The sequence below is a fragment of the Botrytis sinoallii genome, assembly GCF_014898435.1.
Source record: "Botrytis sinoallii strain Bc 23 chromosome Unknown BSIN_009, whole genome shotgun sequence".
Lineage (NCBI taxonomy): Eukaryota > Fungi > Ascomycota > Leotiomycetes > Helotiales > Sclerotiniaceae > Botrytis > Botrytis sinoallii.
The window spans coordinates 2,111,381-2,129,723 of NW_024066036.1; the positions used below are offsets into that span (position 1 = coordinate 2,111,381).

The 18,343-nt window shown below is 43.4% G+C and overlaps 6 protein-coding genes across 6 annotated transcripts; 2 read left to right on the top strand and 4 right to left on the bottom strand.

Annotated features, from left to right (window-relative positions):
* Positions 1–167: 167 nt before the first annotated feature.
* Positions 168–2,552, top strand: EAF02_006119 (uncharacterized protein; the record flags this gene model as incomplete). Its single annotated transcript, XM_038902167.1, has 2 exons — positions 168–336; positions 700–2,552. 2 exons carry the CDS (start codon positions 168–170, stop codon positions 2,550–2,552), a joined length of 2,022 nt encoding a protein of 673 aa, XP_038758384.1.
* A 1,673-nt stretch (positions 2,553–4,225) lies between these two features.
* Positions 4,226–5,568, bottom strand: EAF02_006120 (uncharacterized protein; the record flags this gene model as incomplete). Its single annotated transcript, XM_038902168.1, has 4 exons — positions 4,226–4,598; positions 4,655–4,894; positions 4,985–5,200; positions 5,423–5,568. 4 exons carry the CDS (start codon positions 5,566–5,568, stop codon positions 4,226–4,228), a joined length of 975 nt encoding a protein of 324 aa, XP_038758385.1.
* A 957-nt stretch (positions 5,569–6,525) lies between these two features.
* On the bottom strand, positions 6,526–8,345 carry EAF02_006121 (uncharacterized protein; the record flags this gene model as incomplete). Its single annotated transcript, XM_038902169.1, has 7 exons — positions 6,526–6,650; positions 6,749–6,864; positions 6,924–7,017; positions 7,082–7,304; positions 7,360–8,008; positions 8,065–8,103; positions 8,158–8,345. 7 exons carry the CDS (start codon positions 8,343–8,345, stop codon positions 6,526–6,528), a joined length of 1,434 nt encoding a protein of 477 aa, XP_038758386.1.
* Positions 8,346–8,371: 26 nt separating this feature from the next.
* Positions 8,372–10,819, bottom strand: EAF02_006122 (uncharacterized protein; the record flags this gene model as incomplete). The annotated part of the gene is made up of 1 exon (XM_038902170.1): positions 8,372–10,819. The coding sequence occupies one exon, from the start codon at positions 10,817–10,819 to the stop codon at positions 8,372–8,374; it is 2,448 nt and encodes an 815-aa protein (XP_038758387.1).
* Positions 10,820–13,542: 2,723 nt separating this feature from the next.
* On the bottom strand, positions 13,543–14,518 carry EAF02_006123 (uncharacterized protein; the record flags this gene model as incomplete). The annotated part of the gene is made up of 5 exons (XM_038902171.1): positions 13,543–13,692; positions 13,791–13,925; positions 13,995–14,192; positions 14,345–14,372; positions 14,451–14,518. 5 exons carry the CDS (start codon positions 14,516–14,518, stop codon positions 13,543–13,545), a joined length of 579 nt encoding a protein of 192 aa, XP_038758388.1.
* Positions 14,519–16,809: 2,291 nt separating this feature from the next.
* On the top strand, positions 16,810–18,076 carry EAF02_006124 (uncharacterized protein; the record flags this gene model as incomplete). Its single annotated transcript, XM_038902172.1, has 2 exons — positions 16,810–17,253; positions 17,339–18,076. The coding sequence occupies 2 exons, from the start codon at positions 16,810–16,812 to the stop codon at positions 18,074–18,076; spliced, it is 1,182 nt and encodes a 393-aa protein (XP_038758389.1).
* Positions 18,077–18,343: the final 267 nt, after the last annotated feature.

Consider the following 18,343-nt stretch of genomic DNA (forward strand, 5'->3'; position numbering starts at 1 on the left):
GCGATGACGAGTTTTGGCGGAAATGCTTGCGAGGGAGTCCGAAGCTGAGTCCGACGCGGATGAAGTCGCCAATGCCGAGAACTGGAAACGAGCAATCAAGGCGTCAAAGGTACGAATCTAAAAGGCGTATAAAACGCACGTCCATTTTCAATGAATCAAAACGCAAAATGAACACTCAAGGAGGTGCTAAACCACGTCTTCGATCACTCACTCTCACGTTACCATCCCCTAAAAAAATTGGTAAGCAGGAACGTGGCTCTAAGATTCAGCCAGATAGCTCTGCACTTGAATCAACAACAGTTAGCAACAAGAATCTTTCTGTGAAATCAATTCGCGGTAAAGATGGGAAGCATAACAGGGATATCTAATCGTCATTGTGTTCATTCACTATGGATGGTCGTCAAAAAGTGGCACATTCGCACGTTTCAGGGGCCGTTAAGAAGCGAGCTTCGCTGGAAGAGTATCGAGACAATCCTGCCGATGAAGCCATTGTTTCACATCGAACCACTTAAGTGTTCATGCATTCTAGCTTAAAGCAAAATACCACATCCAATGGATTGCTTGATTCTGCAATGCTAACTCCGGATTCTGTCAAGGAACAGAATTCTTCAAGCCACTATTTATAATCTCTCACTTCTTCTCGTGGTTTCTTTGCAATGATCAACAATTTGGGTTATCAATCCCGCTAACGATAAGCAGATGATAACTATACTGGAGACCAAGAACCGGCGATCGCACTTCAGAAGATTTATACAGACCAAGAAAATTGGCAACAAGTGAGCACTAACAACCAGCGCGTCTTTTTCAACACTCGACAGATACAAGACTGGATTGATATCGGCCACAATCTCCTCGAAATTTGTAGGAACAATATACAAGGATTGGTAGCATCGAATCAAAATGAGCACGATATCAAGGATCAATACAAGTATCTGCAAGAGCGTATTCGAGAAGTTCTCGATCAACCACTATGGTGGTTTAGTCAAGAAGAAGAAAAGGTTCGACTATTTTGGCAAGAGCTCTCTCCACAATTGGTGGAAGAAAATCATCAATTGCAGCAAGACACCGCACATTGGGTACAAGCGAGAAATCAATTAGTACCACCACAGGATAATCGTGCTTTAGACTACTCACGGCAGCTACAGGAATACCAACGACGATCAGAAGAGTGGCTTGATCAGGGTAGCAAACTCATCGAACGTCACAATGAACTCAAACAATACTGCGAACCAGAGTTACAGAAGCGAGAAGATCCAACATCGCGATATGTTGCGCTTTGTAGCGAAATAAAAAAGTTACGACTGGTTTGCGGCAGTGAAAGAAAGAGACTTGAGGAGCTGGTTCGACCATCCGGGGACAATCCAGAGAAGTATAGGCAAGAAAATCGTCAAGTTGAAGGAATGTCTATGGCTTCAGATCCACAGAAATCAGCAATCCAGCATCATGGACAACAAGAACCTCCCAACGGCGAGACGAGGAAGCGAGCACCCTATAAGAAACGCAAAACAGCCGAAAGCGAGGCAGTCGACAACTCTATCAGAGACCAACTCGTAGATGCCGGAACTCCTTTTGTAAAAGAGCTCGAAAATGATTTTGCATATCTGGACAACAATCCGCTAAGTCTTCCAATTCATGACAACAGTGAAAGTTACTACGAAAAACTCAAGGATTACGTGCAACGAATTGAAAAGCGGGTACAGAGATTACAGTACTATCAAGAAGCTTTCGACCAACAATTTCGAATTTATAGACCACGTGACGCAGAACGCGCCAAACGTGACTTGGCTTACAAGAAACGCAAAATAGCTGAGAAAAAGTCGGGTGTCAAGTATTTTCCTATTGAGGATCACGCAGCACACATACAAAAACTTGATCAACAGCTACGAGAAAGTGCAGAAAGTCAACTACAGGCCATGAACTACGCCGTTGGACTGTTGAAAGCAGAGGAACGTAACCGATCGGAGCAAAGCTTTCACAAAGCAACATATCCAGCAACTGTACCAGGATTCGCGGGATCATTCCATCAAGGAACGCCGTCTAGAACACCAGTAGAGGATCTTCATAGAATGTCTATGCCAGTTACCGATCTACAATATCCGCCATCACATTTCAAAGAATCGCCTAAATGCTACACCACTTGCCCATCATCTGGTCAACATGCAAGAGATCCTATCCAACTTGGTTCGGAATTCAGTGTTTCAAACAGATCGAGTCCAACTAGTCGACTGATTCCAGCCATAGAGATCCCTGTGAAACGTAAACGAGGTCGCCCTCCTGGATCTACGTCACATCAGCGGACTTCCTTGTCATCAATGCCACCAATCCTTCCAAGTCCATCTCGGCCTCAGGTACAGTCTTGTCCAGACTGTAATTTTGCTTACTCGAAGCTGATACCTGCATGTCCCAATCACACTCCTACTGCAAAGATTCGTCTAATGCTCGACAATTTGAAAGGTATCAAAGACGATTCTCAGCAAGTGGCAGCTGCAAACAAGTTGTTGAAAGAAGCATTGGCATCAAAATCTGCTGCTCAAATTTCCCTTCGAAAATAAAAAAGATCTTGAGTAATGCTCTATCTATCGTTCGTCAAAACCAGATGGTCTCTATTTCCACTCGGTTACATACGACTGTTTAGGTTGACAATGCCCTTCTTCATCACATACCACAATCGACCACTACGCTTGTTATTTATGCCTCATTCGACGAAATCGCTTATTCTCCGCATTAGAAAATATGATAACGACCTGGAGGAATTATACATCCGATCTTTCTTTAGTTTTTCTAAGAGATTCCATAAGGTTCTGGAAATAGACTCAGCAATCAGATAATGTTTAGAGACGTTTTAAATAATGGTGGTGAATTTATGCATGACTTATCCAGGTCTCGCGCAAAACTTTTTCCTTCAAAGATTCTCGTGCGGCCTTGGAAAAGAAGAAATTATTTGAGAGGAGCCCTGGAGGGTAAGGAGTACAATGCCTGGAGCATCAATTAGATGGTTGTGCACAGCCAACCATTATAGATACAGAAAGAAAACAGAATTAAAAAATTCAATAACATATCAAAACAGCCGAGTGCTCGAAGTACAATGGTAATGGTGATCGTAATGTGGACATCTACTGCTGGTAGATGGGCGAGTGCACTTGTGATGGATGTGATGAGAAATCGTGAAAGGTATGTATATAATGTTTCCCGAGGAGAATTCTCATCGACTTATAGAATTTCCTTCTCGGGCTGTTCGGAGGTATAGACTGCGGACCAATAACCAGAAACTTTCAATTTCTGGTTCTAACTAAATTGGTCTGATAACTTAGCCCCACTTGGGGTATGTGAAGAAGTCTTCACTACTTCACTAGATGCTAATGGTAGATGAGTTATCCTCGAAGGAACAGAATGCGGAACGTTCGCCGATGAGCTACTCTGCTGATCCCCATTCTATTGCAGAATCATATCCCATTGCTATTTCTATTGTCCTGGATCCATATCGTTGCTAATAAACACAATTTGCTATTAAAAACCTAATGCAATGAACAATCTCATTACCAGTATCAGAACCTTTCCTATCTATCTTACAAACCATCCCTGACCCTATGCTAACGTTTTCGAGATCTACCTACCTACCTGTCCGGTTTCTCAACTTCGTAGCAATTGAAACGTCTTCATAGCTGCATACCTAGGTATATCCCTCAACCGCATCAATCAAAACTCGAAGAGTCAACTCAAAACCGCACAGAGACCCGCAATACCATCGACTCAAAGTACCTACCGTAAGCCAGAACAAATTCCTCTAGATAATATACCGCCAGCTTATTCATCCATCTCGACGTCATCTCCAGCATCGTTCATGTCATTAACATTCTGCTTCTCGCTCTCGTTTTGGGGTACTCCACCACTTCCATTGTCTCTGGTAGAACTCGTGGTATTATCGGAATCGACATTGTTAGCATCCGATCTCTCCACCCGAGCCTTTTTGTTCTCTCTCTCGTAACTCTCTTCACCAGTGTAATTACCATACACACCCCGAATTTCTCCATCTCCGCTCGCAGTGTTCTCATCACGAGCTCCGGAGAAGCCAGATAATACACCAGCTGCAGCATTAGATGGAGCTAGAGTAGAAGGGCTGGGAAAGTACGGAGAAGGACGACTCGAACCTGTTTGATTGAGATGGCCAGCCCAGAAGCTGGAATTGGCATCCACGGGCATGGAGGGATACCGAGGCCGGTAGAGATCATGTCTTCTTGGTGGTGTCTTTTTCTGGCATCGGAGCTCGGTGTCTAGGAGAGCCGAGATCCATGGCCTTGTCGGTGCGTGCAGAGCTGGATCCGTGGCTGGAGTTTGATTTGTCGGTATTGTATTTGGTGTGTGTGCCGGTGAAGGGAGGATTGAAGTTGAATTGTGAGTGAGGGGTAGCGGGACGATCGGGCTCGGCGCCGTAGAAGAAATTGGTGTTGTGATTGTTAAATATTCCTTCGTCGTCGCGGGACTTTGGAGAGGTATATTCGTCTTGGTTGGTGGTGGTGCCACTTGCACGTGTAGGGTCAGAGAAAGAGCGGGCGTTGTTGGAGGACCATGGGACTGTATCTTCTGGGTCGACTTCAACCCTATAGGTTGTGTTAGTTTGTGATCGATATTTGTATAGGGGAATGGGATGATATACTTAGGCTCTGGCTTCCAATCATCATCAGAGAATTCATCATCGCTGCGAGGATCAAACATGTCATAAAGAACATGATTGACAGTCTTTCGACCGGGAGCAGGCTGTTCCTTCTCCGTCACCGTCTCCTCAACCTTCACTCTGGGTGGTCTATTGTTCTTAGTCACCTCTTGCCACTCTCTGATCTCAGATTCTCTCTCCTTGTGACTGTCGTTATCATCAGCCTCAAGATTTAACTTCATCCTATCACAAAGCTAGTTAGTCACAGTCAAAACTTTACAAGTCAAGTTTTGCTGGTAGGCTTGGGATCACAAAGTGCAACGGCGAACATACCTATCTTCACCAGCACTGACATTGGCTTCCATGCTATCCGCTCTCTGACGAGATTTGCCACGGTTCTTACGTTCCCAGCTCTCCCAACGTTTCTTGGGATCATTGGGGTCGTGTTCAAACTCGTAGTAGTGACGTGTGCGGTGGGAACCATGTCGAAAAATGCGGCCGTCTTCGAGTTTACTACCTGATTTGAGGAAGCATGGGTTGGGGTTTGCTCTGTAGGAGACGTATTTATTAGTTCTTGTTTTGGTGAGAAATTCAGGGGGTTAAATGAAAGACTCATGCATAAGAGATGAATAGGGGATCCGAAGTCATGTCAGAGATGGAAGTGCATGCTGTATGCTCCGAAGTTTGACCAGAAAAAAAGCAACTTCATAGGATCTGGAAATCCAGACCAATGGAAAGACCAAGAAAAGTAAAATCGCACACTCTGCTTACCTCATTGTGTAAAGACCATGAACGTTCTTAGGACATGGATTCCTATCTTCTTGCTTGAGTGTATGCTGAATATGATCAAAACAAATTGTTTTGATCATAATCTTGCAACTGCAAGCAGTGTAGGTGATGAGAGTATCTACACACATCCTGACAGAGCTGCAGACTGAGAGATGTGATGAGGCTGACGATCAAGTAATAGAATAAATTGAGTCTTGAAGCTCGAGTCTGAATAAATAAGGGTGGATGTGACGGAGTTGCAAAAGTCGGGGTTTAAGCTGAGGTGGGCAAAAAAGTAAACAACAAAGTTGTTGAAAGACTTTTCCCTATATTGAAAGCTCTAGCTTGAACTCAAAGATAGATAAAAACAACTTTTTTAATGTACAGTTATTGTTTATATCTAGTATGGATGAAGTCGGGAATTTTCTGTGACAAAGTCGAAAGAAGCTTTGTTGTGCAGGAATTGGAAATTGAGAAGATTTTTTCCTTTTTATGGCGCAAGAGATTGCAAAGGAACTTTCTGGAACTATAGCGGCATGATTGTCTATTCACTGGCTACAGTAAAGGTTTGCTGTATACTATCTAGTCAGATGATATCAGAGAAGTCTGTATGCTGGAATTAGTGAATGGGGTTGTTGAAATTTTGGATGATAAGTTCATGATAGTGAAAAATGACTTCAAAGCATTAGAGCATTATGTTGCTTTTATGTTATTTAGCAAGGTTATTCACATCTTGGAAAAGCATAACAGAAATTTCATAGAGTACCAGTTTCTTCCAAAGGGCTGTAGCATCGTATAATCCCACTGGCTGTGATTAATGCGATTCAACAACAGAGCTTTCCGATAGCTTCTCTTTATAGCCTATAGCTAGTATAGTCACCGTTAGTAGATCCGCTGCAAGCACATCGACATCAAGCAGTATCAAATATTGCTATTGCTAAGTCCACAAATCAAGAATATGCTGCGCACTTGATTTTAGAATGACAAGTGTTTGTCCTACTACCCTGCTAACTACCGAATGACTTCCTAAAGGACGATGTCCACGCAAAGAAATTACTTGTACAAGGTACTGTTCCCAAACCACTAGCCAATGTTCACCCCCATTCTCAATCAGACGTCAAATCAATAGCTGTCTCAACATTGCTCCCTGCCATAACCGCATCATTGTGCTGGACTACCGCTGACAAATTTGTATCGAACGACTGGAGTTGTTGCTGAGATCTGAAACTACCTACAGCTATGTTATTAAGTTTAAAGGCTCCAGTGATGCACCACTACGCGGCGTGATTGTATACGGGACAAGTCAAGATGGACAGGAAAAGAACTTACCTCTGCTTTGCGATCGGCTGCCGCCTTCTGTTTTCAGGTAATCATTACCAACTTGTTGCTTCTGTTCCTCAAGTATTCTGGCGTCTTGCTTTCGAAGATATTCTTCTCGAGAAGAACTTTAAAGTTAATTAGCGAATATTCAAAACGTCTATTAGGCAGGTGACTAGTTTCCTACATATTCTTCGCTTGACGCGGAAGTCTTGAATTTGTCATCTCCTCATTCATGGCATGCGTACCAACTTGGTTGCTCAAACTCGACTGATTCATACCTATCGTATATCTAGTAAGCTCTGCATGATTCTTCTTTAGTCAGATTGGATGAAAGATACGCACCTGATGGTAAATACTCTGACAGGTCCTCATCACTGTTGGCTTGTTCTAGATCATTAGTCACGTTGCTACTCCTAGTGCCTAAGCCAGCTGATTGACGTTGTTTGTATTCATCGCTGACGATGTATGCAGCAAGCTTTCTCTCGCGAAACTCGAGCAGTGATTCATTTGGCCGTTTCGGGAATTGCTTCTGATACGAGCGGTGAAAGGCAAAGGGGGTTCTGTTCTAAATGTTAGCTTGTTTTTCAATCAGATTTAGCGAAAACTTTACAACATCTGACGATATTCTCGTTTATTTTCTCAGTGCCTGTGTCCTGAGCTTCGTGGTCAATGTCTACCCGTATTTTGCGTTCAGAGTTCTCGGTCTGGGGTTTATTATTGCTAGACATCTCATCTTTCAAGATCATTGGATCAGAATACTGGGAATTACCCTTTCGCGTATCTTGGTCTCGTTTGTTCTCGACTTGTAGTTTGGCAGCGTCAGCCTTCTCAAGACCCGTGACATCTTCCATACTCGCAATGAGTCCAGAATAATACAAATCCCTCAATCTCTGGTTGCGTGCCTGTTCGCTCTCACCAGCCAGCTTATTTTCGCTAGACTTCCTCTTCTTGGCAGGCTTACATGGAGCATAATCAAAGTATTGGACGTCTCTCTTTCGCTTTTGTTGTACTTCAATATCGGCTTCATCATCAGCATCCGTAATATCTCCCATTACCTGATCTCCAAGTGAAGTGCTGATCACTTCCTGTTGATTATTTGTAACTTCCGCACGACCAGTGTGATTCAAAAGATCAACACCATCACCATCTTGGTTTTCCTCTTTGGAAGATTTGCGATTATTGGTATTCTTCTGCTTCTCTGCTCCACGAGTTCTTCTCCCTTCTCGATTTCTTGCTGAAGGTTCAAATTTCCTGAGTTGCTCGCGAAGTCTTTAAATAGTTAGCGAAAGCAAGAATAGTACGACGGGGGGTATTTTGGTTCCTACTTTCGATTGACCTTTGTCAGTATTTTCTCCTGAACTTGCCTAGTAGAACATATCAGTATTTACAGTCTTCTGAATCAAAAAGGTCATTTGTACCGGTGCTCCTCTTCACTATATTCAACGTCCTCAGCATAACTTTCCACGCCTTCAATGACCGTGCATGCTCTGATTTGATCGAGGAGTTTCTGTAAGCGGTGATTTACCATTTTTGCTACAATAATCCAACTATCATTGGCCAAGTTTTGTTGCGGGAAAGGAATATCCTGCACAAATCTCTCCTTCATGTCTTGATCATGTAGCATGTTTGCCATCAGTATTTGCTTCCGCTTTTTTTGAGTAGATTCTGTAATTCAGATTTCAGCGGGAGGTGAGAGTTATTCGTAGGTGAAGTTTTATTCTGAGGAAGAGACTTGTCTTCAACAGATTTCTCTTCAACATCATTTTCCTCGTTGATTTTCTCTTGACGCGGCTGCTTGAATACGTTGTTGCTTACACGTGGACTAACTGTGGCCTCTTTGTTACGAGTAGTAACGGTTCCATAAAACTTACCCAACTTCCTATCAACCCTGTGTTTTTCCTCCATCCACATCTCCCGAGCGGTATCTTGCTGAGAAAGCGTGAAATCTTGTAGAAAAGCGTCAAGCTGACTAAAATCATGGAGAACATCTTGCTCGTTTCGGTTGCCTGGTATCTTCGACTGATCTTGAATTTCTTGGAGCTTTCTAATTGCCTTTCTCTGGAAATTTTCCTGTGAATAACTTGGTTCTTTTTTAAAGACATCGGATCGTCTCCAAGTCTGTATAGCATCCTGAGTTTTCTGTTCCCGCTCAAGAGCTTGGAGTCTTGATTGCTCTGCAATTTCCTGATGCTGCTTAGCTCTTCTTTCGGCATCTAGTTCGATTTCACTGGGATTCAAATGAGGATGAGACTCAGGGCTTGCATATTTCGCTTGAGATGTTTCCACTTGGTATAGCTCAAGAGGTGTCGGATCTCTGCGGGAAGAATCCGGAGCATTTTGTGGAGCTACTTGCGGGTTTCCCACAAGTGTGACTGAAGCTTGGTGCGAAGTTTCATAGAAACCTTTAGGTGTAGAGTTCGATGCCTCATTAAGGTCTGCCATTTGTAATTTTTCTAACGGCTGTTCGGAAGGAATGTAGTTGTTCAATCCGAAATTCCTGTCATCAGACTCCGGCAAAGTATCGTTATACTCTAGGGAAACGACAAATTCCGATACTCCATTCCATGGTTTACCTAAAACCTCGATGGTCTCAACGGTAGAGGGGTCATTATCCTCTCGGCTAGGGATGTGCGTGTTGAGATGTTGGAAATTATCCTGAACAGACAGACCAGATTCGTGTCCTTGATCCTTCGATTTCTCCTCCCGGAAAACAACTCGTTGTGTGTACGCATTTTGTAAGAATTCGTTTCTCTTCTGATCATGTCCCCTCTCGCGCTGATCTTGCAAGCTTTCACCCGCAGCAACAGGAGCTGAAGAAGTTTCCAAGGAAGCAGGGACTTCTAGTCTTGCTTCACTTGCGTCCTGGTCGTGAATATTATTCTCGCGGATGGCAGTAGTAGTAGCAGGGTCTATTAAACTTTGTTGGTGATTTCCCGGCGGTGTTCCAAGATTCTTCTTCTCTTTTCCCTGTTTCTCCTTCAGAATTTGAGCCAGCTGCCAAATAGGCATGAATTTCGGCCCAATTGGAATGGCTGAACGCATTTTCGTATCAGCAGTCGATTGCACCCCCGATTGAACTCCTTGGCTCTTCTTTTTCTCTCTACGCGGTCGCTCTGCCTCTCGAATTGACATAGCCTTTGGACCGGTTGGAAATATTGGTTGGGTTCGAGCAGTAGTAGTCAATAATGACAGCACGCTTTGTTGATTCTGACGATCGGTGTTTGTTTTTAGTTTTCTTCCATATTCAACTTGGTTGATATGTGGAGCCGAAGCTTTCCTCTGGTGTTGTGGCAGACCAACGCTTGGCGGACGAGATGGCAAATGCTGACGACCATCTGCAGCGGCTTCTTTCTGGTCTTTCAATTGCCTCCACTCAACTACAGCATCATCAATACTGCCAACATGATGGTTTGTCGCATTATACCGTGGAGGGAGCTTCTGACCTTTTGATCTGGACAAATTGTGCTCGGTCGAAAACATTTCGTTTTTCTCCAGTTGAACCTTTTCGTAAGTTTGAGTCTCCTCAGGGAGCTGAATACCTCCTGGTATCATCGGATGTTGAATATTACTGGGCTTTCGAGTTTTGCGGCTCTGCCACGTAACCATTCCCTTCTCTGCCAACATGACCCAATCTTTGTCTCTCCAATCTACCTGCTTATCGTCTCCATCCCACTCACTATCATTCCATGCTTGCGCACTTGGGTTGTAACCATCTGGAACATTGCGATCTCCTCCTCTAAGTAGCATATCCACGTTGGAGCAGTTCTCCCATTCTCGGCCGCGAAATTGAAATTTTACTGCAGATCCGGGATTCATGCTACAGTTAACACTTCCAACAAAGTCACCTCCCCACATCCTGCTACAAACAGTGTCGAAGGCTCGCGGATTGAGTTTGCAATTACATCTCGAACCTCCGATGTTGATATGCTCAGATTTCAAGTTTGGACATTTCAACGCCGAAAGAACGCGATCTTGCGGAGACGTAAGTTCATTCTTATTGGATGATTCGTTGGCGCAAATTAATAAGTGAGTGTACTGGCCCCAACACTCATCATAAGTAGTGATCCTGAACATACACATCTTGATGATGATGTACTCCAGTCGTGGTTGTGTTTGTTTCGTTTGTTGTGGAGGAATAAACAAATCTTGACGAGAAGTTTACTTCATGTTCATTTCAGCCTCGCGGCCTGAACGGCGCTAAGCAGAATGAGAATTTAACCTGGTGTAGGTAGGTAAAGTGAATTTCAATTATGGTGGGCTGTAAGCGGAGTGAAGAATGAAGTGAAGTTTCGAAGAAGTGAAGTCAAGAAGTTAGTTATCACCTGATTGTCTGGAGACACCAAAATAAATAATTTTTTACTCGCGAGCCTTATTAAATCATCCCGAAAACGTTACGAAGACAAGTTATCAAGAGCTCTCTTGAAACTGGAATCTTGAGTAATCCTTGGGTTTTCACTTTTGTATCAACTTGACAGAGGTTCCTAAGCACATTCTCTCGAGAAGTTAACTTCTTCGCCTCGTGCAGCATCTTCCCGAATGAATTATAACTTCTGCATATCATGCTGAGACTCTCAACACCGAGCAATATTTCATACATAACGCACTTAATGAACCATTGATCTTATCTTGCAACTTAGATTTCAAAAGAGGCATCACTATCACTTCACGATTCCAACTACATCAATATATCACCGACACACAGCAGCTTCGCCAGTGATGCTCATTAGCAAACGTTATCATGCCTTCGCACCATCTCCTAACCACAACTACCCTCCCAATGCTCACCATTACATTGTCCCAGGTATCTTCCCTGATCCCACCCCATCCAACCATTAACACTCACTCACTACGCAGTCAATCACAAACACAAGGACCAACATTACAATGCATGTATGGGTAAAAGTATGACATTCAGCGCTAGCTATAGCTACTTTCCATTGCAACACCTTCAATTCAAGTTCCGCTCCTCGAAGCATCATCCGCTCTAACAATCCAATCCTACTCGAAAACACCCATTGACCATCTCGTTCTTGTCTGAGATCATTCCTACAAAAAATGAGTCATCTATCTTGATATTTCGCTATGTTGAATGTATCCTTATCCGAACCAAGTTTCGATTGTTTGACGCTTCTCGGATGCGATGCTCGCGTTGCCATTCTTCTTTTCGATGGAAGCAATGAATATATCATTGCCATCTGCCATCTACTTCTTAACCTTCGGCTTCTTATTCCCTGACTTCTTCCCTGCCGCATTTTCGTCACTTTTATCACTTCCATTACCGTGCGATCCACCAGCCTTTCCATCAGATTGTTGGTTAGGCTTATCACCCGTGGGATCACGATATTGCCGCTTGTCTCCCCCCCGCTTATCGCCTCCACCTCTACCAGGAGCACCACCGGAATGGGTGCTGGTAGAATTGGATCCTCTCTCCATCTTGACTATAACAAAGATTTATTATAATACTGATGAGTGTATAAAAATAGATTATCAAGTTACAATGATGTAGAATAACGAAATCTAATGTATTGTTGAATATTGTATAGATAACCCACCGAGGGGAAAAACGAACCTTTATATAGGAAATCTAACATTACAATGGGTCTGCATGTAAAGCCCCAAGGAATTTACTTTCCTGTACATCAGCAATAAAAAAAGCCGATCTACACGTGCATCTGCAAAAAGAAGACTGTGGAAGAACATGTTCCGGTCGCCAATGGGTACTACCGGCTTGAAAAAAATGTTGATGAATGCGTAAAGACAGGACTTGGGCTGGGAATGGCGAGAAACGTTTCAAGACACGTGTATGTTCATATTTCTATTATGCCAAATCAAGGTTTTGAGAATGCATGCAGACTTCAAGCACAAGCTCGATCTTCTATGCGAGCTTTTAATCGAACCATTGCTTTCCGTTATATCACAGCTTAAAAGGAACGATAAGGCCTCCCATCTAGCAGGCCAAGTAAAACAATCTTTTGTAGTTGAGTTCTAGACGTTGAACAGTGTTTCGCATAAATCAAGTCACGAGGCGGAAAACGCATGTAAAGTGCCAGAAAAAAGACAAAGATGATAAAATCACTTACCTCAATCACAAATTCACAAAAAACACGCACGCATCAAATATCAAATATAAAAAGAACGCAAAGATCATTGCCACCTATTTACCCATCCATTAATACTCAGCCAGTGTAAAATAAAAAGAATGAACGCCTCAAGTGTATTGGTGCAATATCAGACCTCAGAAAACATCTCTTGATAGACTACGCCTATTGCTATTACACCTTACCAAAATGCGAGAGTCCATTCGTTCCCTATCCTCCCTGCCCTCCCTGCCCTACACAGCCCGCTCTGACGCAAGGAGCAATAATGAGGACGAACGGACGTAACGCACGCAGCAAGCACCCTTATGATTCAGATCCATTCTTGACCGCACGCATGAAAAAGAAGATGAGAGGAAACAACAAAGATCTTGCGAGAAAAAAGACAGACCAGAGAAGAAACTAACGTGGCACAATTTGCGGAAGAAAAGAGACATATTTGTCCGTTCGTATGCCCTGAGATATTTGTGTCGAAACCCAGATGTGTAGTAAGAAAGAAGTGTTCGGTATTGGTGCGAGAAACTTGAAGATGTTGGTCCATGTATTATCAATCAAGAGGATGATAGATTAATATGCCGTTGAAGAGCAATGCACTCCGTAAGAACAATTCCTTCTCGCTAGCATGAACCTGTCACCCAACCGAGCTACTTTCGCAGTAAAATAAAATCCGATCGCATTAGAGAAAGAGAAGAGTCGATAACAGTAGCTTTACAGGACAATGCACTTCTTCTTCTTCTCCTTCTTGGTCAAGAGTGCAGCACGTGTGGCATGTTCAAACACCTCACGGACACCCTCATTGGTCTTTGCTGAGCACTCAAGAGACTTGTAAGCACCAATCTTATCAGCAACACGTTGAGCCTGTTGATAGAATTGTTAGCATGATTCTTTCTTTAATCAACTTCGTTCTCGGTCATGCAGCTGTCTTCAAACTGCGCCGTATCTTGATGTATCCTTACCTGATCTTCTGAGACCGGGGTTTGGTTGGTCTTGTGTAATTCCTCGATGGTTTTTGGGTCGTGGCGCAAATCCTTCTTGCATCCAACGAGGATGATTGGGAGGCCCTGGCAGAAATGGAGGACTTCGGAGATCCACTGTTCAGGCACGTGTCAGTAATCGTCTTATCAAGGTAACAGCAGATGGAATCATCTATCGAATCGTACCTTCTCCTGAACGTTATCAAGGGAATCGGGAGAGTCAACGGCGAAACAGATCAAGATAACGTGCGAATCTGGGTATGATAGAGGTCTGAGACGATCGTAATCTTCTTGTCCAGCCGTATCCCATAGAGCCAACTCAACGTGCTTTCCATCGACCTCGACATCGGCGACATAGTTCTCAAAGACGGTTGGGACGTAGACCTATAGTAGAAGATGCATCAGTTATTGGATCTGATGATATAATGAGATTCCATCAACAGCTTCGATGCTCGCCAGTGTCAACAGATAGTTGACGCGATGGCCGCGTTGTATTTGATTCGCATATCATTCCAAGGAGTCGGTGTAAGGCTTACCTCTGGGAAGGTTCCCTTGGAGAAGACACTGGAAGATTTGTTAGTGGATATAACTTTTATTGATTTTATCAACTAGAGAGCCGTTGGAAGGTAGATGGGTACTTACATCAACAAGCAAGTCTTACCGCAAGCACCGTCTCCGACAATAACGAGCTTTCTTCTAATTTCCGCCATTTTGGCAAAGGTTGTGATAAGGTTTGTTAAAGAGAGCGACTGAGTGAAGTTGTTGATTAAATTGTTGTGAATGTAAACTGATCGTATGGGTCGTTGCAGATGAAAGTTCGTTAATTGGAAAGGTTGTTGAAGGTGGAAATGAGTTCAAGAAGGCAACCTCTGGAGAAACCTAATAGCTAGTCGGTTCCAATGTTATGGCCTTATGATTTGTGATTGCAATTATCAGGCAGCCAATATTCAATTTGGTTACTATGGGAATCATCCAGCATAAATAAAAAAAATCTGGGCTATGGGCAACTGGGCTGATGCGGTGAATCAATCCATCCATGAAGGGATTGGATTGGATGGGGAACAGCGTGAGGAATCTTTCAAAGAAACCGTGAATGCTTTACGATTCATCTGATTGGATACAATGTCACTCATTCTTTTCTTTTCATGATATCTACGATCCCGTACTAGAGTTCATCCAGAGTGAGTGATGGCCATCGACAGTATGTATTCTTGTTCGTCTATTGTATGTGGGAAGGAGGCAGTATTATTCCATTAGCTGTCTAGGTGGCTTGGGTGGGTAGACCAGGGAGGAATCTGTTTGATTCATTATCTACGGAGCATCTATTTTCACATCAAACCGTCGGACATAAGGGATACTTGTTATTACGGTAGGTAGATGCGATGCTACTACTGTCTGCTGTCTGCGAGGGGACCATCTATCATCTATCATCTATCATCTATCATCTCCGGCTATCAACACTAACTCTCCTCAATCATCACCCTAGCCATCAACTAAGGGGCTACCAAGGTTCATACATTAGTATCTGCTAGGTAAGGTGACATGCTGTACGGAGTATTCTCCACGTATTTTATGCACCCATCCCATACCATCCCATACCATCCCATACCATCCCATACCATACTATCATTCACTCCACCAACCTCACACCATGTCACCATGGGTAGGAAACAAAAAGATTGATGACAATGAACAAGGAAGTACCTAAGCCGTTCGACGGCTTGTTTACAATTCTGCCTTTACGAAAATACATTGATTCCTTTTATTCTTCTTTCTTATTCCTTTTGCCTGGTGTCTTTCTCTGTCTTTCTCAGCATCGGTGTACTATCTAAAATATATATGAAAAGGACTTTTAGTGATCCTTACATTTGATATTCATTTGAGCCACCACATCTACGAGTACTAAAACATTGTTCAACATGAAGGAATATGTACTTAAAAAAACATATATGTATATATACATACATTCATGCGCTAGCGACAACCTTCCACTGCAACTTTAAAATCAATACAGTATCGTTATTGAATGATAACTGTAAAGAGAGTGGTAAGCTCTGATATGTTTCCTTGGCAAAGTCCATATTTCCTTCCTTCCTTCTTTCTTTCTTTCTTTCATTCAATTCCTCTCCTGACTCCTGAGTCCTGACACCAGGCTTAAAAGTCTAGTCTAGACTTGACGGGATGAATGAAATGACTAGTATATAGTTTGGCTCGTACGCTTGAAAAACATGACTCTGATTACGGATGCTTCCTTCTACGCTTTCGATCAGGCGTATATACAGGCGTATCGTATCACCGCATACATAGACTGTATAGTATCTCACACACGGTATCACAACATGATTGACCTTCCAATTGTTAAGTGTTGAGTTATCGAAACTTCCCTTCCTTTGATGGAGATGAGCACGTCCCCAACTTCAGGAGATATCCGTCAACCTTGGAAGTTTACGCACTTCATATGGGGCTGAGCTCCTAGACAATCTACGCCTCACTCATTCATTCGCGCCTCATTTCCTTTCTACCAGGAAAGACAGGACTGCGAATGAGAGTCGCAAGATTGATGGATATTCCGATACCTTCTTCTCTCTGCTATGACATCTGTCTTCTCTCCACCCTCTTGATGTCATTTCAACATTTTGTGAATACGATCGAGGTCATCTTTTGAAAATCCATTGTCTGGGGAATGGATGGATTCAACACAACCTTGGAACACTCAAGATAATCAATGAAATCTGCCTCACGTGCCGAGTCCCTGAAACTTAAAGATAATGTTTTGATTGGATAGCCTCACTTGGCACATAAACACATGATCCATTAGCCCCTGAACCAATTAAAGTCCAATTCAAGCCCCGAGCTTCCCACGTGACCCTCACCCCGATCAATAATTCTACGCTAACCCAAAGATCACTAGCCTATTATCAACGAAAGCTCCATCCAAAAAAAGTTGAACTGAGCACCCTCACCACCACCAAACGAATCCCCCCTCCTCTCCCCCACCACCATGCAAAAAGTCATTCGGCGTACAATCCTCGCCGAAAAGCAAGCCTCCCGCCGGCTTGCAAGGAGGCAGCGCAAAAATGAGCTCGATGCTTTTGCCCTTCGGCAGGATAGGATGAAGCAATGGGGTGCGGAAAATCTAAGAAGGATCAAGGAAAATAAGGTGGTGCGAAGGGAGGATTGGGAATTGAACGAGTTGGCTCCAAAGAGAGATGTTGGCTCGCAGGCTGAGACGTATGGAGCCATTCAGGCTCATTTCAGTGAGGTTCCGGTTGCGAGGAGGAAAGAGATATTGGAGATATTGGATTTATGGGGAGGGAAGAAACATCTAAATATTACGGCGGGTGATAGAGTTGTTGTGATTTCAGGGCGGGACAAGGGAAAGATTGGGAAGGTAGAAAAAGTTGACAAACAGAGGGCGGAAGTTACATGCGATGGATTGAACATGGTATGATTTGTGATCTTTTGTGCCTTCGTCTCCAATCACCCCCCACCATGAATGTTTCATTGCCACAAACTAACAAAATTATCAGATCGATATAGCAGTACCAAAATGGATGTTATCAGACTCCGAGCAAGACCGTCGTCCCACCCGTTCCGTTCCTCAAGGCATTTCCCTGAAAAACGTCAAACTAGTATTTCCATACACAGACCCTGTGACCGGCCTGACGCGCGATGTCATTGCCAAAAAGCTTGCCCACCACAAGATTTTCCGAGACCGTCACGCCCAAACCGTCAAATGGCAGCGCATAATTCCCGGTGCCGGTGACCGTCCCAATATTATAATTCCATGGCCTAAAGTCGAACCTCGAGAAAAGAAGGATTACGATTGCGATACCCTGCGAATGGAAGTTGAAGAAAAGACATTCGTGCCCACGCTCATTACGCCACCGATGCCTGGAAGTGTGATTAACGAGTTGAGAAATAAATACTCCAAATTCAGAACGAGACACGATCCCGAATACCTAGAGAGAAAATTGGAGGAAGATAGACAAAACGAAGCAAAGAAGAAGACAATTGCATCAATGAGGACGCCATTGAAGGAAATTAATAAGAGAGAAAGAGAATTACGAAAAGCCAAGGGCAAGGGTAAACTTACCAGAGGCATGTTATTGAAGATTGGACAGGTAATCTCGAGGAGGAGAGGAACGATCATGAGACAGGTGGGTGTTAGCACGGATGGAAAGGCTGGAGCTACAGAAGCTGGAGAAGCCGAGAGCATTTCTACATCTACATCTACACCCACAGAGCCAGTGCCAGTGGCTGCTTGATGATCATGCATGTATATTATGTATTTGGAATGAAAGAAAAATGTAAAGATATGAATTGTATGGCACATGGACCTTTGAGGAATTCGTGGTGTTTGTAGTATGTACAACAAATCCCAGCGCACATCACTTCCATTATATTTCCACATGCACAAATAGATGCGTGGATAAACTGCGCATGTAAACTACGTCACGTCCACAACCTTCAAAAGCTCTGTTGAGTTTCCAACTAATACACTTCTGAGCGAGATTCCCGAAATACCACAACTT